Here is a 26,759-nt window from a genome sequence, read left to right on the forward strand (position 1 = left end):
AACCACTGTTTGATGCTTTGAGAGTGTGAGATGGTTTATGAGCTCCCCTTCTTTGGTGAGTATTGACTTCCCTACCTCCTGCAGAATCTACTATGAAACAAAGATTTAACTCTCCTAGTATTGCATGTAGCCACGGGGCGGAGGGGCTTATCTATGTTCATTCTGGCTGTGGTAAGAGAAAAAGCATAGACTGGGTGGCTTATAAACAACAAATATTTATTTCTCTCAGTTCTGAACTCTGGGAAGTACAAGATCAGGGCACATGTGGTATCTAGTAAGGGGCGCTGTTTTCCCTATGTATTTATGTGGTGGGAAATTTACCAGGGATCTCTCTGGGGCCTCTTTCACAAGGGCACTAATCCCTAATTACCTCCCAAAGGCCCCACCTCCAAACACCATCACTTAGGGAATTTGATTTCAGCATATTAATTTGGGGGAATAGGTATGGACCCAAACATTCCGTCTATAGCAGGATTCTTTGAAGAAGCAGAGAGAATGACAGACAAGTTTGGGTAGTGGTCTCAATTGACACCATATAATGAATATATATATTTGTTTATTCATCCATTCTTTAAATGAAATTACAGCATGGTGTTAGTTATCTAAAGAATAAAGAGACATAATCCTTGTTTTCCAGAATTTTTAACCATTTATGAGGGAGTATCTTTCCATTTAACTAAACTGGATATAAAGTTCAGTGATTAAAACTATCTTCTCTAGTCTTTCTAACTCAACTTTAAAATGATCACTTTTCATCTTGGCTTTGTTTCAGTTTTCATCCTTGATGATAATGATAGATTTCGAATTCAGCAGTAGAAACCCAGGAAAATAACAAACAGTAATTCAAAACAGAAAATTCTGCAACATTTATGTTTTCTGTCCATGAAGATGCAGAGTGATGGTCTGGATTCTGAGGGTGAAGAGGTGTTTATTTTTGTGTGGGAAGGAGGAGGTCACGTTGAAATGTTAAGTCTTTGGAGTACACGTAATTGACTAAAGAAAAATTCTGTTTTATATTCTCAGAGTATAATTGTAAATCTGACCTATAAGATGTGAAACATTTTCAGTCTTCTTTTACTTGAACATCAGCCATGGTGCCATCAACAGAGTCTCCAGCTCTGATCATCTCTTCCCTTAGATGCTCTTATGTACTGAGCCTCTGTTGTGATACTAAGGCTTTTCATACTTGATCTTATTATAACTTGACACAGCTTTTACACACTTTTATAGAAGAAGAAATTGAAGATCAGAGAGATTAGTAAGTAACTAACACGGTAAAGCACTAATCTGGGCTAAGTCCTGTCCATGGATTATCCCATAAAAGCCTTCCAGCATCTTCCTGAAGTATGTGTTCTTATTTTTCCATTCTACAGTGAAAAAAATGAAGGTTAGAAAGGCACGATAGCTTGACTAAGGCCACCAGGTTATAAAAGGGATCAGGATTAGCTCTGATCATCCACAAAATTCGGGCTCACTTCTCTCCCCCATCAGCCTCCCGTTAGAACTGTTTTTGTTTTTTTTTTTAATTGTATTGTGCATTTTTGAATCACATTTGAATACTTAAGTCAGAAAAGTGTTGTGACAGTTGCTGGTGTTTCTACCCTACATTATAAGTCAGAGTGCTTTTCCATCTCCCTTGATTAAACCGAGGGAGTCCTCTTGCTTTAATGAGTGCTCTGTGCTCTCAGCTGCAGCATCCTGTTGGGCCTCTCTCTTTCCACTTTCACTGTAGTCTATCCTTCACACAAGAGCCAGAGCCATCTTTTTGACATGTCCATCGGGTCATGTCACTCGCTTGCTCAAAATTATCCAGTCACTTCCATCCCCACTTAAAATGGAAACTCCTGCCACCCTCTCCAAGTTCCTCACCCTCCTCTTCCTGGAACTTATCTCACCGGTGACACTAGCCTTTCTGTTCCCAGGACTTGCCAACCTTGGTTCTCGCTCACGCCCTTTGACCCTGCTATTCTCTCCCTGAAACACTCTTCTCTCATCAGAAGGCTGGCCCACTCTCACCTATTAGGTCTCAGCTTAGATCTTATGTAGCACCCCAACTCCCACCTTGCCCCCTTCTCTCAGAGCACACTGGTACCATCTTCATCTGTTTATTTGTTTAATGCCTTTCTCCCCAGGAAAGCTGGACAGAGCTGCATGAGGGCAGGGGCAGTATCTGACTTGTTTACCCTGTTTCTCAGTGCAGAGATGGGTAGATCCCAGAACCACTGTTGAAGGAGTAGGTGGCCAGCAGCCTGTGTTCCCATGCCATCACCCAGCTCAGAGCTGGCTATGTGTGCGTCACAGCAGGGCCTTCAGAAATGTTTGTGGCGTATGTAAATGACCTTGACCTTGCAGTCAGGATTTGCGAACATCTTCCCAGAGTCATTTGCATAACTATTCATTACCTACTGTTTGTTCTAAAACAGTGGTTTTCTACACTTTGCTCACCAATTTGATACAAGTTCTAATGGCTCGAATGATTTCTTAAATGTCTATCCTTTACAAATGCATTACTAAGCTAATTCAGTGATGAAAAACCATGGTTTTGTGACATCTCAGGGCTGTGGTTTTCAAAGTTCAGACCCTGGATCAGCAGCATCAGCATCACCTAAGAACTCGTTAGAAGTACACATTCTCAGGCCCTTCCCTGGACACTTGGAGGAGAGTGGGACCCAGAAATCTAACAAGCCTTCCAGGTGATTCCGATGTGCATTAAAGTTTGAGAGCCACACCCTTCATGCTGCATATTTTTTTCAATGCTTAAACTTTTTTTTTTAATTGAAAAAACCACAATACTTCTCGGAAGAGCAGGTACAAAATCAGACAATGCCAGATGGTCACTATGAAAGGCTGATGACACCTTTAAGACACCAACTTAACAAAACCAAAAAGGTATTTTAAATGCAGTAAAAGATAAGAGATATCTTACATTTAGAAGCTGTTTTCTTTTACGTGAGCTTTTATATCTTGCTATCATAATTTTTTTCATCACATCATGATGTTGTTTTAAATCTGTGATATCTTTAAATGTGAATCTGAGTAAATTAGAATCCTTGGCTTCATGGAATTTATAGAATAATGTAATATTAGAGGGATAAATAACCCCCCAAATGTGTCAATGTGAAGTATGTTACATGCTATAAAGGAAAAATAAAGAGGTTTACTTATGTGCAGGGAAGATATCTAATTTAGCTTTGAGCGGGTCAGGAACCTTCTCTGAGGTAGTGATATTGAAGTAGAGACATAAGGATGTTAAGAGGCATTAGCTGACAAGAATTGCGGGGAGGGGGGTGTCGCAGAGACATCAACAGGTTCCAAAGCGCAAATGAGAGAGCATCAGTCAAGGTCCCCAAGGAAAGCTGGTGAGTCAGAAAGATAGTGAGGGGCTGGGGCTGGATCCCACAGGGCCCTCCTTGTGATGTGGAGGAATTTGGTTTACAGTCTATGTGCCATGGGAAGCAACTGACTGGTGTTACACAGGAGGGATATTTTATTCAAATTTATTGAGGTATAATTGACAAACAGTGATTTGTTTTGGTTTTTTATACCCATTTATTTTTCTTGATCAGGCAGTGAAATTTTTAAAAATAGGAATTTTTAAGAATCCTTCCAACAACTCGCAAGCATCAGCAAACAATATGTAATTTAGAATAAGGTATATGATGTATTACCCTTGATCTGATTTATTCTTAAAAGTACATTCTGGTCACCTGTGGAGAATGGACCAACTGGACAGGTGCAGGATCGGAAGCAGAGAGGCTGTTAGGGGGCACTTGAATAACTTGGATGAGAGGTGGCCTATTTTAGGAGGGTGGCTGTGGAGAGGGTGAGACAGATATTCAATATGTGTCGAAGAGCTACCCATGAACTTGCTGATAGGCATGGATGTGGAAGGTAAAATGAGGGGAGAAAGAAGTTGGTAAGGGTGGGTTGGTTGGAATAATTGGTTGGATGATAGTGCCTTTCATTGATTGGATCTTGGAATGGGAGGTTGGGACCTGCTATAGATTGAACATTTGGTTCCCCCACCCCACCCAAGGACTTCCCTGGTGGCTCAGATGGTAAAGAATCTTCCTGCAATGCAAGAGACACAGGTTTAGTCCCTGGGTTGGGAAGATCCCCTGGAAGAGGGCATGGCAATCTACTCCAGTATTCCTGCCTGGAGAATTCCGTGGACAGAGGAGCCTGATGAGCTACAGTCCATGGGGCTGCACAGAGTCAGACACAGCTGAGTGACTAACACCCCCACCCAAATTCATATGTTGAAAACTAGTCCCCAGTATGATGGTATTTGGGAATGAGGCTTTAGAAGGTGATCAGTTCTCAAGTGTGGGGAATTCACTTGTCTCTTTTGCCATGTGAGGACACAGCAAAAAATGGCAGTCTTGAACCAGCAAGAGGGCATTTGCCAGACTCCAAATCTGCTGGTGCCTGCATCTTGAATCCCAGTCTCCAAAATGGTGAGAAATAGGCACGTGTTGTTTATAAGCCCTGCACCTCCCACCGGTCCATGATGTTGTGTTGTAGCATTCTGAACTAACATAGGATCCCTATCTTCAGGGAGCCCCAGGTTCCTGGATAAATCCTCTGCCAGGTCTTGGTGGCTCCTGGTTTGCTGGTTAGTGTCTGCCCAAGCATGGAAGCAAACTAGATGCAACATTGATTCAGCGGCAGAAGGAAACTAAGCTAGATTTTCCTCATTGCAATGATAGATTTATGCTGCTGACTTATCTCTAATTTCATGCCTGGTTCACAAGGGTCAGGAATATGCTCCAAAGCAGGAACAAAGCCAAGCACGGAGAGCATATCTGTGACTTTGACCACAAAGGATTTCCTGTTGCTGCCTAACTGGGTTTACACGTGGTAAGTGGTGTGATTGTGCAGTTTTCTCAATGAGCCACATAAATGGCCCAACAAATGAGGATTCAACTGAAAGGTTTCCAAAGTGGACACCATGACTTCCCAACATAGTACCTACAACTCAAGAGAGAGTGGTTTCTCATTGCTTCTCAGGTCAAATCCGCAGTGCTTAGCAGAGGACTTGGCTTCACCAACTGCCAGCAGCTTGCCTCGCTCATGACCAAGGCAAGTCACCCAAGCCAGCTTCTACCCACCACAGGCACTGCCACTGAAGGCTTGCCACCATCTGGGGCTCTCCCCTTACTGCTTGACAACCATGTCACTTTTGCTAATCTATTTCTGTCATGCCCTTCTAACCTCAATTCAGAAAATAAAGAGGAAAAACAAAATTATTTTTAACATAACAGCCTTTGAAAAAGAGTAGAAGCAGTCCAAATACAAATGCCAGTGTTGAACAATCTTAGTCCTGGGTGGGTGGGTGTTAGTCACTCAGTCATGTCCAACTCTTTGTGGCCCCATGAACTGTAGCCCACCAGGCTCCTCTGTCCATGGACTTCTCCAGGGAAGAATATTGGAGTGGGTTGCCATTTCCTTCTCCAAGGGATCTTCCCACCCCAGGGATCGAACCCAACTCTGCCACACTGCAGGCAGACTCTTTACCAACTGAGCCACCAGGGAAGCTCAACTCTTTCTAGTTTAGAAAGAGTTTAAATACCTCTTAATAGTATAATTATAGTATTCTTTTTGGTTACCATTTCTCATCATTCTTGTTGAGCATCAATTATGCATGAAACACTGCCTGGGGGGAGATAAGGAGTGTGGTCTAATCTTTGACCAAGAGCAACTTCTGGTCCAAGGAGGAGACAGGAGATGTCCAGGAAGTTAACTGCTAGACCAAGGTGTGAGGAAGTCTCCAGGGAAGGCTCACCAGAGGAGGGAGCCCAGAAGGATATGTTGGGGAGTAGGAGGGATGGGACAGGCTCTCCAGGCAGAGAGAGCAGCTCGCACAGGCTTGGAGGTGATTTAAAAGTTCTGGGGTCTTTATAAATAGACAGCTGTACTTCAGCATGGCAGGGATAAATCGAGTCTTGACTTTTCTCTGCTCCAAGCTGACCAGTTCTTAACTCCTCTCCTCAAGACATTCTGTCTCAATGTAGGTCCTAGTGTCTAGAGGAAGCATAGGAAGCAGACCTGTCTTTTGTCCAGGTTGGAAGGAACAGGTTCAAGTTTTCAAATTGAGATATCTATCCAAATGACGGGATATAATATTTATCACTTAAGACAGACAGTGATCTTAGTTTTAATAGCACTATAAAGGCCCAGTATGCTTCAGAAGAAAAGTCCTTCACACCCTCTGAAATGTGGAAACTTACATGATTCCTAATAAAAGCTTAGAAATAGGTAATAGAAGGGATATTGGCATGTTGAATCCTCTCTATATCCCCCAAACTTGTGACTCCCAAGCATCCTGATGGAACTAGTGATGGGTTTACAATTCCATTTGTGGATCCCATGGTGTACTTTGTTTTGACTCTTACTATGTGTCAGATGTGGCTTCTCCAGTGGCTCAGCGGTAAAGAACTCACCTGCCAGCATAGGAGATTCAGGTTCGATCCCTGGGTCGGGAAGATCCTCTGGAGGAGGACATGGCAACCCACTGCAGTATTCTTGCCTGGAGAATCCCATGGATAGAAGAGCTGGTGGGCTATGGTCCATGGGGTTGCACAGTCAGACACCACTGAGCGTCTCAGGTAGCCTTTTTCACCCCCAGACAGGATTCCTGTGACTAGTTGCTCTGATTCTACAGCACTGCCAGTTGTTTTTCCATCACTCAATAATATCAGTGACTCTAGCAAATCTCTAAGTAGGTGATGTTATATTAATATCCCCCCTAACACTTAAACTTGGCCAAAATGAAGTCCACAAGATGAATTGCAGACATCAGTAAAAACAGTTATGTATTTAATAGCACCAAAGTTTTCCATTACAAATACTGTTTTTACTTTTTCTTAATTAAAAAAAAAAAAGTGCCTTGAGGGGGCTTTGAATTTCTAAGCCTTCCAGATCAAAGATTTCTTCAGCTGTCTGAATTATAGGAATGTTGAAAAACAAAACCAAATCCTTTCCTGCTTTAAAATCCTTGCCATATTTTTGTCTTTAAGTAACTCAAGACAGCTGAACTAAAAAATGAGGTTGGTGAGTTCTGAAAATTCATCAGAAATAGAGTAGTCAATAATTTTGAAAGTGTCATTCTAATTACTCTGACCCAAGAATAAATTTTACTGAATTTTTATTTGATAATCCAGGAAATTGCTAACTAGCACTTAGAATAAAACAACTCATGGCTAAGGATGCCAAAACATTTTAAATTGTTTATTGAAGTGATTCGAGACTAAGCTGTGATAATTTGGGCATGGTGGTAGGAGCAGCTATTATAATTTTCCTGATTCTGCTCACACCCTTGGCTACATTATGTGTCCTTTTAGCAGCATGACGGGCCAGTGATGAGCTGTTTCAAAAGCTCCTGCATAAAGCATAGGCTTTTATAAAGTAGTAGTTTATATGTAGTCATCAGTTTGCTCACATTTTCAGCATACAGCCTGACCCTCAGGATAAATGGCTTCTACCAGGGGGATGATGTTAACTCATTGGTCATCTGGTATAATAGACACCCTAACAGTTTATTCAGTAGAGAAATCAGAGTATGCTCATAGTCATGAAGAAACTAGATGGCAAATACAGTAAAAAGTACATGTTCTTTGCACGGGGCAGTAGCAATGGCTTGCTTATGTGCTTTCTGACATTTGAAGACTTAAGGCACTTTTTATGTTGAAGAGGACATTTGATTCTAATTTCCTTCTATGTTACCTCTAAAATTTTTTTAATAAGTTTTTTCTAAGTAGTTTATAAAGAAATATAGAGAAAAGTTAGAAGACAAAAAAGTTAAAAAATTACAAACAGAACAGAGTTTTAAAAACTCCTACCATTGGCCTTTGTTTTATGTCACTCTACATTTTGTTGATTTTGTTTTGTGAGAATGTATTTACATAACTGAGATCGTGCTGCATATAGAATTTCTCCTTTTTTCCTTAAAAAGTGTAGCATTAGTCTTAATGAATGCATGCTATTGCTTTACAACCATTTGGGGACATTCAAGTTGCTTCCAGTATTTTGCTATCATAAATAACTCTGTAATTTTCATCTTCATACATAAAACTTTTCCAACATTACTGTATTAGACAAAGGTTTTGGGTTGTAAGTCACAAGAAATCAATTCACCCTGGTTTAAGCACATGAGGGAATGTAATAGGTTCAGTCAGTTCAGTTCAGTCACTCAGTCGCATCCAACTCTTTGCGACCCCATGAATCACAGCACGCCAGGCCTCCCTGTCCATCACCAAATCCCGGAGTTTACTCAAACTCATGTCCATCAAGTCGGTGATGCCATCCAGCCATCTCATTCTCTGTCGTCCCCTTCTCCTCCTGCCCCCAATCCTTCCCAGCATCAGACTCTTTTCCAGTGAGTCAGCTCGTCGCATGAGGTGGCCAAAGTATTGCAGTTTCAGCTTTAGCATCAGTCCTTCCAATGAACACCCAGGACTGATCTCCTTTAGAATGGACTGGTTGGATCTCCTTGCAGTCCAAGGGACTCTCAAGAGTCTTCTCCAATACCACAGTTCAAAAGCATCAATTCTTCGGCGATCAGCTTTCTTCACAGTCCAACTCTCACATCCATACATGACCACGGGAAAAACCATAGCCTTGACTAGACAGACCTTTGTTGGCAAAGTAATGTCTCTGCTTTTTAATATACTATCTAGGTTGGTCATAACTTTCCTTCCAAGGAGTAAGAGTCTTTTAATTTCATGGCTGCAGTCAGCATGCACAGTGATTTTGGAGCCCAAAAAAATAAAGTCTGACACTATTTCCACTGTTACCCCACCTATTTCCCATGAAGTGATGGGACAAGATGCCATGATCTTTGTGTTCTGAATGTTGAGCTTCAAGCCAACCTTTTCACTCTCCTCTTTCACTTTCATCAAGAGGCTTTTGAGTTCCTCTTCACTTTCTGCCATAAGGGTGGTGTCATCTGCATATCTGAGGTTATTGATATTTCTCCCAGCAATCTTGATTCCAGCTTGTGCTTCTTCCAGCCCAGCGTTCCTCATGATGTACTCTGCATAGAAGTTAAATAAGCAGGGTGACAATATACAGCCTTGACGTACTTCTTTTCCTATTTGGAACCAGTCTGTTGTTCCATGTACAGTTCTGACTGTTGCTTCCTGACCTGCATACAGGTTTCTCAAGAGCCAGGTCAGGTGGTCTGTTATTCCCATTTCTTTCAGAATTGGAATTGTAATAGGTTGGGTAACTGAAAAGCTGGGGTGGAGACTGGCTTCGGGCATGGCTGGATTCAGAGACTGAGCAGCATCTTCTACCATCTCTCTTTCCATCTTCCCTTCCTGATTTCATTCTCACACCTGCCCCTTCTCCTCTTCCCTTAGATCTGTCCTGATATTTCCCGCAGAATTCTCACAGCTGAGGCTCACTAATATGGCTGGGGTCAAGCACACATCCCTGAGCCTGTCACTGGGGCCAGGGCAAGGGAATGGTCTACAGGACCACCCCACCTCTCTCACCTGACTCTTCCAGCACCCTCACTCTGCACACCTGGACCTTTGGCTGTTTCTGGAACTGTCTAGTCTGCCACTCATCAAAGGCCACAGCTCTGGTTCCCTCTGTCTCACTCACTCTGCCCCAGTGTCCCATGGCTTGCCGTACCCTCACTCCCGTCAGGTCCCCTGACCGCCTCTTCACTCTCTAGTCACTTTCCTGGCCTGTTTCTCTTCATGGACGTATAACCACATGATGTTGTTATATATTCCGTTCCGTTCCGTCACTCAGTCGTGTCCGACTCTATGCAACCCCATGGACTGTAGTCTACCAGGCTTCTCCGTCCATGGGATTCTCCAGGCAAGAATACTGGAGTGGGTTACCGTTTCCTTCTCCAGGGGATCTTCCCATAACCTCTGAGCCACCAGGGAAGCCCGTTATATATTCACATGGTATATATTTGAATTATTTGTCTCCTTCCAACCGAACCATGAGGGCTGTTTGTATGCAGCTTTCTCCAGCATCTAATAGTTATCAAGTGAATTAATGAATGAGTTTGCCAGGCCAGGCATGTACCTGTCTGAAGGGTCAGTACACACTAAGGATAAGAAATGCCTGTGGGGATGACGTGATTCCTCAAAGAAAACCGGTGGCCATCTCTGGATCAAGGGGGATTGGATGACAGACTGACCAAAACAGTGTAACGTTTTTAAGTTCAGATCACTTTCTACAGCAAGGTCCCAGCAGTGGAACGTCGGTGGATACGCATGTTTTGAATTTCCAGGCATGTACTTTAGCCTTGTTGTTTAGTCAGTCGTGTGTGACTCTGCGACCTCATGGACTGTAGCCTTCCAGGGTCAGCTGTCCATGGGATTTCCCAGTAAGAAATACTGGAGTGGGTTGCCATATCCTTCTTCAGGGGATGTTCCCAACCCAGGGATAAAACCTGGATCCCCCTGCATTCTTTACCATCTGAGCCACCAAGGAAGCCCTCATACTTTAGCCTTCCGGCCCCATAACAATCCTCCTCATGGTAGGCAAAATAATCTTAAATGCAGATCACACCATGCCCCCCACTTGTTAAGCCTGAGAGCTTTCCATTGTACTGGAAATAAAAGAAGAGCTGTGCCCTGGCCCCTCAGGCCCCGAATGCTCTGCGCTCAGCCTTACTCTCTGACCCTCAGGCTACAGCACATTGGCTTGCTGTTCTGGGCCCTCTCATTGCACCTCAGGATCCCTGTATTTTCTCTCCCCACTGGCATGAAGACCTATATCCCAGGTCTGGCCTGACAGCTACCACTTCTGTCTCCTCCAAGATCAGCTCAAATGTCCCTTCAGGAGGCCACCTGAACAGCCCTCACCACCCACACCCCAGCCTCTCCAGCAAACCTGTTGTGTTCTCCCTACAGTATCAACACCCTTTTATATGGCACCTCATTTAATCTGTCTTCATCACTAGAATGCCAGTTCCATGATGCCTGTCACTGTCCACTGCTGTATTCCCAAACTCAAAACGGTACGTGGCATGTTAAAGGGATTTTAATGATTTTGTTTGGAAAAATAATGGAAAACTGCTTTTAGGAGGCTTGAGCAATTAACACCACCATCAACAGTACAAGTACTCATCATCTTATCTCTCACTGAAGCAGTTTTCTTAGAACAGTGCTCAAGAGATGGAATTCTGGGGGACCCTCACAGCCTGCGCCCTGCAGGAGAAGCGACGGGATCATTCTGTGATATCTACCACTCCCGTCTGAACAGAGATTAGGCACACTCTGGTATGCCTAATGTAGGTATGTTACAACAAGAGCCACCAATAGGATTTTATTTTCCCATCCAGCTTAAGTATAGCCAGAATCTTCATCCCTATTATGTAAGTGGAAAAAAAAAAGATTCCTTTCTGTGGCAACTAGACTCCAGTGAACTTTTTAAACATATTGCACTGAGTAAAAACTGGGTGAATAATCAGCTCAAGTGTCTGGAATGTGGATGGGCATCAATTCTGTGCATTCTCATCGCAAATTATCCAGTTGTGTTAATATTTTGAGTTGCAGAACCTTTATTAATCTGTTCACTGGTGACATTAAAATGCATATATTTCTGTACATTAGTTTTTAAAAAGAACTTTAGGTTAAAAAATGTGTTTCAAAAATAATCAATTTACATAAAAAGTATTTAATATAGAGAATAAGCACCTTTCAAAGGTAAAAGTCCCTGTGACATAGATAATACTAATCAAATCTCCCTTGACCTGAAAAGAATTTCTGTTTGAATACAAAATAATACACTTCTTGTCTCCATCTTTTTCAGACAAACCTTCAGCATCATTCAATTTGGGAATCACACTTAATCCAGCAAAGTAATGATTGTGTGTCTGTTCTTCAAAAGAAGATACCAAATATAAAGTTTCTAGTTTAAAAATAGCACCACTGAAGGAAAGGGATAAGTCTTTTAAGTGCAAAGTCCCTAAACAAGTGATTTACCAAAATTCACGCTAACTAAATTTTGAGTGGTTGATGGTTATAACCCTTCTGTAATCTGGAGTGGAAAACAGAATAAAGTTTAAAAACAAAGCAAAGCAGTAACTTTGAAGAATCAACACACACACACCCCTGCCAGACTGTGTTCTCTGTTCTCTGCCAGTCGCATCACCAGTCAGCGACCTCTACCACAAAGGGCGTTTTCACATCTATCTTGCCGCTGTTGATGATGGAGCAGTCGCTGAGTGGGCGGTCGTGCCCGTCAGTTGCCTGCAGTTCTATGGAGTGGACCACTGTCTGGTGAGAGAAAAGGAGAGCCATGGATCACGTCTGACCAGCAACTCTGATGATCAAGAGGTAAAATCGATGTGAAGCCTGAGCCCTAGTAGGAAATAAGTTTTCACTTTTTATGATTACAAAAACCATGCAAGCTAACTATGGAAAACTTAGGAAACCTATATATGACAGATAAAGTTTACCTGCTGCTGCTGCTAAGTCACCTCAGTCGTGTCCGACTCTGTGTGACCCCATAGACGGAAGCCCACCAGGCTCCCCCGTCCCTGGGATTCTCCAGGCAAGAACACTGGAGTGGGTTGCCATTTCCTTCTCCAATGTGTGAAAGTGAAAAGTGAAAGTGAAGTCGCTCAGTCGTGTCCGACCCCTAGCGACCACACGGACTGCAGCCCACCAGGCTCCTCCATCCATGGGATTTTCTAGGCAAGAGTACTGGACTGGCTTGCCATTGCTTGCTAATCAGAGGACATATTTGTGTATTTCCTCTCTTCTTTTTATTAGCAACCTAGTTCTAATAAAACAATATTTCTATTCACCTGTTATAGCCCAACTTATGAGTTAACATGGAATTTGAGATAAATTCAGCTCCACTCTGTAAGAGGGCTAAGCATAAGAAAATGAACCAGAAAGCAGATTTAGTAATGGAGCTAGTTCTGGGTTTGCCCATTTTAAAGCTGACTCCAGCCAGTGATCTACAGGTTGTACGTGTGTGTACCCAGGCACTTAGTTGTGTCTGACTCTTTGCAACCCGATGAACTGTATGTAGCCTGCCAGACTCCTCTGTCCATGGGATTCTCCAGGCAAGAATACTGGAGTGGGTTGCCATTTCCTCCTCCTGGGGATATTCCTAACCCAGGAATTGAACCTGCATCTCTTCCGTCTCGTCTCCTGCATTGGCAGGCCGATTCTCTACCCCCAGTGCCACCTGGGAAGCTGAATCTACAAGTTGAGTCTGATACTAATGTAACCTCTACCCAACGGGCTTCCCTGGTGGCTCAGACAGTAAAGAATCCACCTGCAATGTGGGAGACCTGGGTTCGATCCCTGGGTTGGAAAGATCCCCTGGAGAAGGGAACGCTACCCACTCTAGGATTCTGGCCTGAAGAATTCCATGGACTGTATAGTCCTGGGGTCACAAAGAATCAAACACGACTGAGCAACTCTCACTCACTACCCCACCGGTAGTATAAAGACCCCTTTCTCTACTCTGGATGGTTTCATAGCCCATGGACCACTCTGTCTCATACAAGGCAAGGACTAAGCTGCTGCTGCTGCTGCTGCTAAGTCACTTCAGTCATGTCTGACTCTGTGTGACCCCAGAGACAGCCTCCTAGCAGGCTCCCCCGTCCCTGGGATTCTCCAGGCAAGAACACTGGAGTGGGTTGCCATTTCCTTCTCCAATGCATAAAAGTGAAAAGTGAAAGTGAAGTCGCCTAGTCATGTCTGACTCTTAGTGACCCCATGGACTGCACCCTACCAGGCTCCTCCATCCATGGGGTTTTCCAGGCAAGAGTACTGGAGTGGGGTGCCATTGTCTTCTCCAAAGGACTAGGCTAGTAGATCTCTAATGAGTTTCTAAAATAGGTTGAAACAAAATAGCAACAAAGTTTCTCAGCGCTTTGGACATGGTGTCAGCTAATCCAAACTAACTTAAGATAAAAGATCAGCATTCTTCTAATAATAAATATTTCTAAATAGATTGTGTGTGTGGGTTCATATGTGCTGCTGCTGCTAAGTCACCTCAGTCGTGTCCGACTCTATGTGACCCCATAGACGGAAGCCCACCAGGCTCCCCCATCCCTGGGATTCTCCAGGTAAGAACACTGGAGTGGGTTGCCATTTCCTTCTCCAATGTGTGAAAGTGAAAAGTGAAAGTCAAGTAGCTCAGTCGTGTCCGACCCTTAGCGACCCCACAGACTGCAGCCTACCAGGCTCCTCCATCCATGGGATTTTCTAGGCAAGAGTACTGGAGTGGCTTGCCATTGCCTTCTCCGTCATATGTGCATATGTGTACCTAAAGCAGCAGCTACACACCTGACTTACCTGTGGCAGGTTAAAAACTGCTGATTTAATGGTTAAAATGGAAATTTCTATGTTGGGTATATTTGACCACAATTTTGAACATGTTTACAGGCCCACCTGTGAAGATTCTGATTCTACAAGTCTGGGGTGAGGTCCAGTGTTAAGAAAACCACCTAGACAGTCTCTGGAGGGTCAGGGGGTGGAAGGCAGGAGATTGTGAAAATTCCTTGAAACTGTATGACACACACACTTTCTTATTTTCCTTCTAGAGACAGTCTGTAGTTTTCAATAGTTTCTCAAAGTAGTTTATGACTCATAAAATGTTCAGGACTGTTTGTCTAGGACCAGGAAGCAGATCTCCCAGGATACATGCCAATGGTGGAGGGAGATTAATACAGCCAACCAGGGCACCAAGACATAAGATCCAGAAGACCGGAAGGAAAACCATGAGCAGAAGAAGGAAGCCCCAGATGCGTACTCTTCGTTTTTCTTACAGCCTAGCATTAAAGTGAAAGTGAAGTTGCTCAATCATGTCTGACTCTTTGCGACCCCATGGACTGTAGCCTACCAGACTCCTCTGTCTATGGAATTTTCCAGGCAAGAGCACTGGAGTAGGTTGCCATTTCCTTCTCCAGGGGAATCTTCCCGACCCAGGGATTGAACCCAGGTCTCCCACATTTCAGGCAGATACTTTACCTTCTGAGCCACAAGGGAAGCATTATGTTGTATTCAAAAATGCTCACTTGAATCAGTTTACATTTAAAATACTTGGAATCTGATTAGACTCAGCAGTCAAAGCTCCAAACTGGTTTAACACATGCATGCCTATGTTTAGCTCATTTAAAAAGCAGTTAAGAGGCTGGAGAGTAGGATTCCTGGCTATTTGAGAATACATTCTTTTGAGGACACTGGCTCATGAAAATGTAGGCATGTCCTTCACTATGATGGAACCTAAAGTGACATATTAAGTGACATGTGTTTGCCCCATTTGCTTCTCATCCCGCTTGTTGTTTAATCATTAAGTTGTGTCCAAATCTTTGGGACCCTGTGGACTGTAGTCCACCAGGCTTCTCTGTCCATGGGATTTCCCAGGCAAAAACAATGGAGTCATTTGCCATTTCCTTCTCCAGGGGATCTTCCCAACCAAGGGATCAAACCTGCATCTCCTGCACTTGCAGGCAGATTCTTTACTACTGAGCCACCTCGGAAGCCCTATCCCACTTGCCAAAGATAATTATTTGACAGTTCTGGTTGAACACATTTTTGCCTTGGAAGGGAAGTTCTGAGTCAGCCAGCTCAGTTCCTGCCCTTTAGTTGAGTAGAATCAGAATAACAGGTAGAAGTTGTGAAAGAATTACAGTGAGTGAGATTAGTTTATTTATATTTGGATGAGTTCACATGAAAACAATGAAATATGGCAGAGGGAAGGGACTCAAGGATGCTCCAGGGTTGTACCGGGCAGACCTTACAGCTGCCAGTTGAGGAGCTGGAAGAGCATCTTTGGGCAGCTGCTAAGGAGGAAAAATGCAGGGAGTGGAAGAGAATGAGGATTTTAAGAATTCTTCCTGTGGATTATGAGTTGGACCCTTGATGTTCTTTGAGACACAGGAGCATAAATTTGAATTCTCTTTAGGAAGTCTGGTTGTTATACTGTGCACCTCTGAAAGTGACTTATATCTGTACTGAACTACATGGGCTCAGGGTTTTTAAAAATATTTTGAATTGTGGTAAGGAACACATGGAAAAGAGAATGGCAGCCCACTCCAGTATTCTTGCCTGGAAAATCCTATGGACAGAAGAGCCTGGCAAGCTACAGTTCATGAAGTTGCAGAGAATCAGACGGGACTGAGCAACTGAGCACAAGACATACATAACATATAATGACCATCTTAGCCACTTCTAAGTGTAACTTTAAGCTCATTAGTTTAAGCATATTCACATTGTTGCGCAACTAAATCTCCAGGATTTTTTCATCTCGTAAAACTGAAGATTCATAGAGAAGCTCACTGAACACCAGCTCCCCATTTCTTCATCAGCCCCTGGAAACCATCATCCTGCTCTGTGTTCCCATGTATTTGAATGGAATCATACAGTCTTTTTGTGACAGGCTTACTTTACTTAACAAGACATTCTCAAGATTTATCCATGTTCTAGCCAGTGACAGGATTTCCTTCCTTTTTAAGTTTAAATGATATTTCATTGTACCTACAGGATTTCATTTGGTTACATTAAAATGAGTTTCCAATTATATCTAATAGTATGATAAATTAAGGACTCAACTTCTCCCCCAGCTTCTGCCCCAATACTCCTAACAATTAAAATACCGTGTGTGTGTGTGTGTGTGTGTGTGTTAAGTCGCTTCAGTCATGTCTGACTCTGTGAGCCTATGGAAAGTAGCCCACCAGGCTGCTGTGTCCATGGGATTTTCCAGGTAGGAACACTGGAGTGTGTTGCCATGCCCTTCTCTAGGGGATCTTCCCAACCCAGGGACTGAACCCATGTACCATATATACTTTATTCACCTTTGAAGAGGCCAGTCAGCATACAATTATGGCTCTCTAAGAAGCATAATTTGAGAGCAAATCACTAAGAGTACTTTCATTATAAAGCTTTGAATGAGAAAAAATAATATATCAAGTTACCATTCCATCGAGGACTTTTCCAAATACCACATGTTTGCCATCCAGCCAGGTGGGCTTGGTCAAGGTGATAAAGAACTGAGAGCCATTGGTGTCAGGCCCAGCATTGGCCATGCTGACCCACCCAATGCCATAATGCTTCAGTTTGAAGTTCTCATCTGGGAATGTCTCACCATAAATGCTTATACCTGGGTGAGACAAAACAAAAAGGGTAGAGTCAACAGATGTTATACAAAAGTAAATTCTTCAAAGGGAGGTATAAGGTTTGAGTAGAACTGGTTAAGAGAACCCTATAGAAGATGGGAATGAGGAAAAGATAGTCAAACATAAAAAAAAATTAAGCAGAGGATAAATTTTACTCCTTAAGGAAACAGAGCACCAGGGACCAAAAGAAACAAACAAAAAAGCCTTAAGTATGACAAAAGGTGGCAAGATGCCTTCTGGCCTCAAACGAAGACCCAAACCTTGACCAAGCAAGTCAGTGATTTCACTTTGAAATGAGAAGGAATGGAAGGGCAGGATGACATGGTAATGTCTGATGGAATGATGGGTAAGCCATCCTAGTGACCCCATCTCTGTTCTGAGGGTCAGGTCATTTGTCCTGGGTCACTCATACCTCAGCAGCCAAGCCAACTGCAATATGCACTTAATATACACCCTTAGCCAATCCTCATAACAGTCCTATTGGATAGGTTCTCTCATTCCCATTGTGAATGGGAAACTTACCAAACTTATCAAATGGGAGCTTATCAAACTTGAAAAAAGTAAATTGAACTTCTGGCTCCAACTCTGGTTCTCTAAGCACTTAAAGCCTCAGTACTAAGAAGAATAGTGCCAGCTTGGAAGTCATTAGGCTTGATGACTTCAGGGTACAGAGGGTGACAGCAACAGGGAGCAGCTAGGGAGCCAACCTTGAGCCAGAGGCAGGCATGGGGGCTGGTCATCTAGCACAGCACATTTTTCCTATAAAACAACAGTTGAAACCATCTGCTCCATCCCCCAACCCTGAGTGCCTGTGATACCCAACTTCTCTGCTGCAGGGCACCTTATCCATCAGTGGCCAACCTTAAAGTCCTGGCTCAGTTAGCGCTCATGTTATCTCCTTCTTACTATGCAGTACTTGTGAAGGACCAGGCAAAAAGTTTCCTTAAGACTTGGGTCTTACATGGGCATTTTTCTTCATGCATATACAACCAAAACCTCTTCATAGCTAACATAGTTAACTTTTCAAACAGGTTATCTAAAAAGCGTTGCCATAGAGGAATAGTAAGGACATTTTGTGAATCCTGATGATTTTTCTTCTTAAGGTGTACATCTTGGGATATACAGCTTCTAAATAACTGGATATTTTGACAACTTCACTGCTTTGTAACTCTTATTTTATACTTATCTGAGTAATTAATATTTAATAATTTAAGGAACCCTTCCCCCCACCTTTTTTTTTGTAGAAGAGGTCAAATAAAATTCATCTTCCTAAGGGGAAAAAAAAACAATCCAATCCTGGCTCAGTTAGAACGACCAGAAGTGAATACCAAAGGTAAGCAATTTATAGCTGGTTGGTAAGTGACATATGGAGTGGCCTGGCAGGAAAGTTCTGCCTACAGAGAGGTCTAGGCTAAATTTAAATGATCCAAAAGGTCCTATCTCCAAAACTCGGAGAATTTTAATTCTGTACATGCACGTGCATGTGCGCGCACACACACACACACACACAAACACACAGGGCAGAGAAGCAGAGAGAGCAAGAAACAGGAGCAGAAGAGAGAACACAGTGAAGTTCCATCGCCATTCCTGCCGGGCCCCAGGCAGGACGGTGGAGTGCCAGTCCTGAGGGGGCCAGCACTGGAACTGCAGGCTTTTCCACCAGAGACCCAGCTCTGCAGCAGCCCCATTCAACCAGGTAACCTGAACATGTTCCTCTGATCCAGTCTACATCCCCATACCCAGCGGCATTTCCACAGGTGTCTTGACAAATCCAAGCATTTAATGACAGTCATTTTGTTATTTTAAAAAACCACTGCAACATAAAATTAACAAGTGTTTGAACATGGCTTGTTTCTTTAAAACGTTAGCCATTTACTAAACCCAGTATTTGCTGAATTAAAAATCTTAAACCTGAAGTAAATAAAAATTCGGTGTAGTTCCATCTTGTATGTATGTTCAGGAAAAGAACCCACTGCATTTATGAGGAAAAGACAGACCAGGGATCTGGGCAGCTGGAATCTTCAATGAGAAACAATAAGTTCAGATATATTTGAAATTCTATAAACTGAATTATGGGTTCTTTATTGAATTCTAATGGTGTTGATAAAAATTAATTTACACTATAATTGTGACAAGTGGTCTATTACTTATTTTTTTATTACTGCAAAAGCTGATGATAAAGAGAATTTTGAAAGAAGGAGGTAAATTCACCTGTGATCTGCCACCTAAATACCAGTCTTATCATTCTGGCATGATGCTTCTGGACCACCACCCCCCCACACACAAAATGCACTTCAGGAGCTGGCTGTCCCCCTCCAGGGCACACGGCTTTTCAGTCTACCTCTCCTTTCTATGACAGACATCTTTCCATATTGCTACATACCAGGAGTCTAGGATTTTCATAACTGCAAAACAGCCTACTAAATGAATACATCTCCACTGAAGAAGGATAACGAACACCCAAGCAAAGGCTGTTTAAAATTAGGAGGCCTCATTCATTTGCATCTACCAAGATTTTGTTAGATGAGGCCCCCCCACCAAAAACTCTTATCTTTCTGGAAGAATTAGTTTGTCTTTTTGACTCTGTTCCTTAAAGCTGGGAGTTCAATATGCTGGGTAAATATATCATCTTAGTCTTAGGTTTCACTTGGGTAAGAAGGAAAGGAAAAGTTTAAGAGACAACGTTACCACCAGTGCCATCTCCCCGGGTGAAGTCTCCTCCTTGAATCATGAAATCTTTGATGACGCGATGAAATTTGCTTCCTTTATATCCATATCCTTTCTAAAGAGATTATGTCAATTGAATACACAAGCAGATATAACCCATACTGTAAGATAAACCCCAGTGTTTATCTGGAAATGACAAAATGAGAAAATTACACAAAATATCTACAGAACTAAGTTAGGTACCTACAATAGTTTACTGACAGATATTTATCATTAGCTGACTTTTACAAACTATGGAAGTAAAACACTAACATGCACAAGTGAAAAGAGAGAAGTCTGCATTTTCACTTAATGACTGTTTCTAGAACCTTGATGAAACTGAGTGCTTAAAGAATACAGATTTTATAGAAAAACAAAGTAAAATATTATTAGATGTCTCATGTTCATCTCATCTACTAATTTAGTACTTATTTTCCCAGGTACAACTTTTTTTTACATTTACATTTTTTTGAATGTATTTATTTTTAATTGGAGGATAATTGCTTTATAATATTGTGTTGGTTTCTGCCATACATCAACACGAATCAGCCATAGATATACATATGTACCCTCCCTCTTGAACCTCCCTCCCACTTCCCACCCTATCCCACCCCTCTCGGTTGTCACAGAGCCCCAGTTTGAGTTCCCTGAGTCATGCAGCAAATTCCCACTGGCTGTCTGTTTTATATATGGTAGTGTATATGTTTCTATGCTATTCTCTCTGTTCATCCCCCAGAATACATCTGTATGTTTGGCTTAAAAGGAGGAAGATTCAATTCTGCGCACAGTTAAAGGAAATAAAACTGAGACATACCTCTCCTGTTGCCAGAGCGACAAAATTCTCCACAGTCTTGGGCACGACTTTTCCAAAGAGGCCGATTACGATCCTGCCAACATCTTTTTCTCCAATCCTCACATCAAAGAAGACCTGCATGTGGTTGAAAGGTGGAGCGCAAGGTTACACTGTGGAGAAGCCACAATACAAGGTAAGTGAATATGACAGTCTGGGAATGGAACCACATGTGAGGGCACCGGCCACCAGCATTTTATAACGAGGGGGTGAAGGAGCAAGAGATAAAGAGTTCTGAAACCATTTTTGTGGGTGCATTTCACTCACAAATATTCATTCACCAAACAGTTATGGCGCACCATCACTGAGTCAGACATGGTACTAAGAACTGGCTTTAAAGTTGGACTCAGTACTGTCAGAATGAGCCAGTAACGTCTTCAAGAATTCCTCTCCCCCAAGTACCCCAGATACACACCGCTGTCGCCTCCTGTTTCCTAGCTCTGTGGACAAAGCTAGGGGTTGAGAGTGGAGACGACTGTTCTTCAGAAAGGTGATGCTCTCCAGTTTTGGCAGGAGAGAAAAAAAAAAACCGGTGAGGAAAGAAATAGTCTAACCGTCCAGATTTATTTTTTTGTAACTTCAAGCAGCACCAAATTCCCAATGAGTTCTCAATTGATGTCTGCTGTCAAGGGGCCTGTAAAAGATGATCAAAACACACAGCCCTGCTCCAGAAGGCCTGCCACCCACATCCAAACACACTAAGACACCCGGGTCTCTGCTGAGTCCTAAGTATAGCAAACATTGCATGCTGGTCCTGACAGAACCATTTTCCCTGTACACTTAAGACACCAAATCCAGTCCTCACGTTCCCAAAGCTGCCCAAGTAGAATGTGCCCTTTCTCGGTCACAACATTTTAAAACAGAAGCAAGCAAGCACAACTCCAGAAGTTAGTCACTTCTCTCTTTGCAGATAAGCCTTAAAAGTTCTCTTGGAATTTTTTTAACTGTTTCACCTAAAATGAAATTATATACACTCTGCTTCACAAATCACTGTGTTAAGATGATTTCGAGACAGAACGTTTGAAAAGGCCACAGAGTCGAAGGGCATTCTGTTAGCAAGTTTAGATTATATGAATCAATTCACTATTTGAATGGGTAAAAAAAAACAAAAAGACATTCAAGAGATGGCTTTAAAAAAATTTAAGAAGGTGTCAAAGAGAAAAGATGTCATACAGTTTAGAAAAATCGCAAAATAAAGACTGTCAAGCTTTAGTTCAAGACAAGAGCCTCTGCCAATACATCAGGACGTCTGTCATAGGATGATGTGATATTTAGTGTTCCGTGTGGCATTTTGCGATTTTACATGGCCAGAGCTGCAAAAATCTGTTATTATTATTTATGTGGTAAAAGTTTAGAGAATGCATAAAAGACCAGGCCCTTGAGATCAGGCAGTGCAGTGAAGGAGGATGATTCAGGAAGCTCCATTAATGCCCACAAGAGCCTGGCAGGCAGAGCAGGGGTCAAAGAAGCTGTTCTCCAAAGGGATTTCCAAACCAAGGAGTAAATTCAATAACAAGCAATAATGAAGAGGCTCCAGGACAAGAATTGGGTATGTAATCGTAAGGAAGCATCACATAACCCTGCCAGACTTAAAAAAAAGAAGAGAAAAGAAAGTCTGTGAACATTTCAACAGCACAGAGAATAAAATGTGGGAGGACAGCATGAGAAGATGAAGAAAAAGCGTCTGTGTCACCCAGCGTAACTCTCCGATAACCATCTTGTTTTCCTACATGCAGCCTAGCACATGTATTAATATGATGTTTTTTCCCAAACCACAGTGTCCTTCAACTTCTTGCATGATGGCATGAAAATACAGCAGAGTTTCCCTAACTCTAATGGAAATGATAAAATCAAATCTTATTAAATACTTGTCAAAGATCTCTGCAGAAGGCAGTGTGAGGGTACAAGTGGAGGACGTCCTGTCCTCAGGGAGATTATGGAAAGAGGCCAAGTACATGAACAGCCATAGCACAAGGCTGCGGGTGACAAGTGCCCCAAGAACACTGAATACCAGTGTGCCGGAGGGATGCTGAGGGCTGAGGGAAGGCATCCTGACAGAGGTGTGATGGGATGCAAGGCTGGAAGGAGGGGAGCAGCCTCCGGGAACAAGAATGGGCACCAGCCCCACCTGGCAGTTCTTTCTGGAACTAAAGCACTGAGGCAGGTAAAGGGATCCATGTGCAGAGAAGCAATACAACCCTTCTGACCACAACCAGCTGAGAAGGAAGACTCTCACCCATTTCAGAAGACGAAGGAAGGATGCTGGCTAAGAGTTCCAAGTTTTGTTAGGCAATACTAGGAACATGAAAGACAGAATTTCAATTTGAAGCTGTGTTCACTTGGACTGCCGTTTGTCATGAATGTGGCTCTCTCTGTCTAGGCAATTTCTACCTGAAGGGGTGGAAATGGCATTTTTAGATCCCCAGTGCCCAGCACAGTGTCAGCTCAAGCAGGTACTAAAAAAAAAAAAAAAAAGGCAATACTGAATACAGACCAGGGCATATGCACATCTAAACAGATGGTGAGGTGGGCCTGGGGTGGCTCCCAGGCAAACCCTCTTACCCTGAGATCGACTCTGACTTTGCTGCCTGTCCTTGGGAACAGGCCCTGTGAAAGGGATGAGACTACAAAGTCCCACAAAAGAGGAAGCACTATGATGGGAAGTCAAGCTTTACAAGAAGTCCCACAGAAGAGGAAGTCACTCTGATGGGAAGTCAAGGTTTACAAGAAGGTATGTACAGATAAAATGTCATGGTGAGAGGTGGTGATTATCTGTGGCGATCAGGGCAGGCTTCCTGGAAAAGGTGGCGCTTGAATTCCACATTGCACTTCAAGAGCTGGCCCCTTGGTCCCTCCTTTTTTCCCTTGAGGCTGCCTTTGAAAGTCATTTGAAAATTATGGGGCATTAGAGGGTGGGAAGAGATAGGGGAAGAGGCAAGAGGACCTCACAGAGCCTGCCCCAAACCTTTGTAGGGTTAACTGTGCTTCCATTCCCAAAGTAACTGGGGAAGACACTAAGTGCAGGAGCCGTGAGGTCAAGGAAACTGTTCTCAAACCAGCTCCACCACTTATTGGCCATGGGACCTTGGGCAACTCCAAGCCCCTGCTCCTCATCCGTACCTGCCCTGCCGCAGGAGGATTAATAAGATCACACAAATAACACTAACAGTTGACCTCTTAAATCAGGAACTTCAATCAGGGCTAAGCACTTTACCTGTTCTATCACATCTAATATGCAGAACCTTGCCAGCAGGTATTATTTCTATTTCCACTTACAGAGGAGGAGCCTCAGGCATTCTTGGTAACTTGTTATTACCTCAGGTGAAGCCTCTTAGCCACTCTGAGAACTGCAGACAGTGACAGCAACCTGTGACCTGAGCACAGCTGGAAAGATGGCAGCATTATTTTCTACACTCTCAGGGGCCTGACGCGGCACAGAGCCCATGGCATCTGCTGGAAAATGCAAGGGTGCAAATGCCAACTGGGTGGATTTTGAGACCAGTGAGGCTCCGAGACTGGGCAGGAGGCCGAGGTGGTGGCTGGCAGCAAGATTCACAGACAAGAAAGGGCCCTGGGAGGGACAGCACTTCATACCTCTCATTTACAGATCCTGTTTTCAAACTATCAAAGGAAAAGCTAAAGACTGCTGGGGAAAACATTCAATACACTAGAGTGATGGCCAGTTCATCTACTTGTCCACACTCAGAGAAATCATTTTTAATGTTTCCACTTCCCAACAGAGTAGTTGTCTTAAAATGTCCTACTGAAAAAGTAACTCAGCAGAGTCGACTCTGTGGCAGGCCATGCCTGCACAGTTAGTTTTTAGAACTTAATGACAAATGGGGTGGGAAAAAAAGGAGATAGTGTTAAGTGACTATTCCAAACCTTAGTGCATGAAAACTCACTCAGTGACAGCACCCTGGCTAAGAAGCCCCACTCTTCTTCCCCTCTCCCTGAGGTTCCCAACCACAGTTCATTTATCACTGCACCCCCGCAGCAGGGCCTTCCTGTTCACTCTTCACCCTCAGACTACATCAGGTGCTGGGCTGTACCTCTCCCGCCCCGCGTCCTTCCGGTTCCTCCAGTGGGGTCTGCAGTGGAGGACTGAAACACCCAACACTGTCATTTCTACTGGCAGACAGGGGACCGATTGTTAAGACCACCTGCAGCTGCTCCTCCTTCCAGATTCTAAGACACTCCTGCCAGTGGGTTTTCTAGAAGTGGTGATCAAGGGCACCAAACCACTCCTTTCCTCCCTCTGTCTCTCCGGGCATCCTCCCATTATCTTCTAACCTTGGGTAAACATGCTGAAAGAAAGACCTGAAGCTGTAAGGAGGCAGTCTAAAGCAGATGTCCACCCCAACACCGCCCATCGAGACTGAAAGGCTGGCCTCAGTCATGCAGGGGCCTCCTGGGCCTCTCTCAGCAGCATCCCAAGCCCTGTGTCTACTCCCCAGGCTGAAAAGCGCACCTCTCCCTCCCTGGCGGGGATTGACGTGGTTCCTAAACACGAAAGGGAGGACAGTCCTTGGTTAAGCAAGGCCGCGTAACGCCTACCCTACCCCAGGCGACAGGGGCTGGCCCCGGGGCTCTGAGCGGCCGGGTCACATCCGCGGGGGCGGTCCGGCTGCAACCCCTCCTCTCGCAGCGCGCCTCCTTCGCCCTCCTGCATTCTTCCTGCTTCTATTCCCAAATCCCCGCCACGCCGAAGGAAGTCCTCCGCTGTCTCCTCCCTAGAGAAAGGGCTCGCCAGTTCCGGAAGCTTCTCCCGGCTCGCCGGCTGGTGGCCACGTCGGATCACCAGCCCAGGAGATGACGCTCAGGCAGCCCGCGGCGGGGGCGGGCTCGGCCTAGCGCCCCTAAAGTCTCCCACGAGAGCGAGGGCGCCCCCCACCCACGCGCGCGCGCGGGGACCCCACCACCACCTCCTAGCCCCGCGGCCGCCTCCCATCCTCTGCGCTTGCGAAGCCCCCGATCGCCCCCTGACCCTGGGCTTCCAGTCCCCAAAGCGCCCCATCCCCCGGGCGGCACGAGGGGAGCTCGCTGCCCGCTGCCCGGTCACCTTGGCCGTCACCGAGGGGCCTCGCTTGCGGAAGCCCGAGGCTCCCGCGGACGGTACGAGGGCGCCGAGCCCCACGCAAAGCACGAGAGGCAGCAGCTGCCGGAGACCCGGGCTCATGATGCGCGGCGGCGGCGGCTGGGGCGCGACCGCAGACTCCGGACTGCCCGCGGGACTGCGGCCGGCTGCGCCTGCGCGCTCCCGGCTGGAGGGGCGGGGGCGCTGGAGACGCGGCTCCCCGGGCAGGCCCGGAACCTGGCGCGCCTCCTCCCAGGTTCAGCCCGGCGACCCGAGCTAGGGACTCGAGAGGCGCGCCACGGAGCGCGGAGCCGAGTCCAGCCGCCGCGCGGGTGGAGGGTGCACTGGGCGCGGGGATCCGGAGCAAGCCGGCGCAGCTCCGATGATGCCTGCTGGGTCCGGAGCTGAGGGATGCACGCTGGGGCCTCGCCGGGAACTTACAGCGTAGACGCGTATTAAACCCGACGGAAAGTCGAGGACTCTCCGGGCTCCGGGTCGTCCTGGCGTCTTGCTTGCCGCGACGGGTCCCCCTCTGAGACCGCAGCCGCCGTTGGAGCGGAGCAGCCTCTGCCAAGCCTGCCAGGTTCCAATGTTCCAACAGAGGCTTTAGCTAAGTTCTGGACTTCTCAGAACTCCTGAGACCCTGGATGTTTCTACATCGATTACACAGGACGAATGACCTCTAATTGAGATGATTCAAATTCGGGATATACTTTTTACAAACTTAAAAATTATGTTTAGAAGTTAATGACGTGGGAAATACTAATATTTTTAAATGAGTATTTGCAAAATACTCATGTTGCAAAATCGAACCTCGATTGTGTAAATGTATAAGGGCATTTTAAAAACGGAAAGAAATGTACCAGAACATTTACAGAAGCTATGGTGATAGAATAATGGGGTTTAGTTTTCTTTGTAATTTCCTGATTTCCCAGATGTTCTACATTGAACATGTAAGTATTTTATCATCAGGAAAACGTTTTAAAACTCAATGCTGTTTGCCTTAGGACTTCAAA

The 26,759-nt window shown here is 44.4% G+C and overlaps 1 protein-coding gene and 1 long non-coding RNA gene across 4 annotated transcripts; one reads left to right on the plus strand and one right to left on the minus strand.

The window, feature by feature from the left end:
- Positions 1–392: 392 nt before the first annotated feature.
- On the minus strand, positions 393–25,925 carry PPIC (peptidylprolyl isomerase C). Of its 3 annotated transcripts, none has more exons than XM_088838800.1 (5): positions 25,729–25,924; positions 20,631–20,744; positions 19,799–19,892; positions 16,910–17,094; positions 393–1,367 (listed from the first exon to the last, which is right to left on the minus strand). In XM_088838800.1, exons 1-5 carry the CDS (start codon positions 25,843–25,845, stop codon positions 1,311–1,313), a joined length of 567 nt encoding a protein of 188 aa, XP_088694926.1. In that variant the 5' UTR covers positions 25,846–25,924; the 3' UTR covers positions 393–1,310. The 3 variants fall into 3 exon arrangements, with proteins under 3 accessions (XP_088694926.1, XP_088694925.1, XP_088694924.1); XM_088838799.1 differs by lacking the exon at positions 393–1,367 and adding an exon at positions 11,627–12,333 and having other exon boundaries at positions 25,729–25,925; XM_088838798.1 differs by lacking the exon at positions 393–1,367 and adding an exon at positions 11,627–12,248 and having other exon boundaries at positions 25,729–25,922.
- Positions 17,824–24,762, plus strand: LOC148777107 (uncharacterized). Its single transcript, XR_016038060.1, has 3 exons — positions 17,824–18,443; positions 20,553–20,802; positions 23,271–24,762. It is a non-coding gene; the product is annotated as an uncharacterized LOC148777107 (long non-coding RNA).
- Positions 25,926–26,759: the final 834 nt, after the last annotated feature.

The sequence above is a fragment of the Moschus berezovskii genome, chromosome 8, assembly GCF_049115385.1.
Source record: "Moschus berezovskii isolate FMDL1 chromosome 8, NW_MosBer_1.0, whole genome shotgun sequence".
NCBI lineage: Eukaryota > Metazoa > Chordata > Mammalia > Artiodactyla > Moschidae > Moschus > Moschus berezovskii.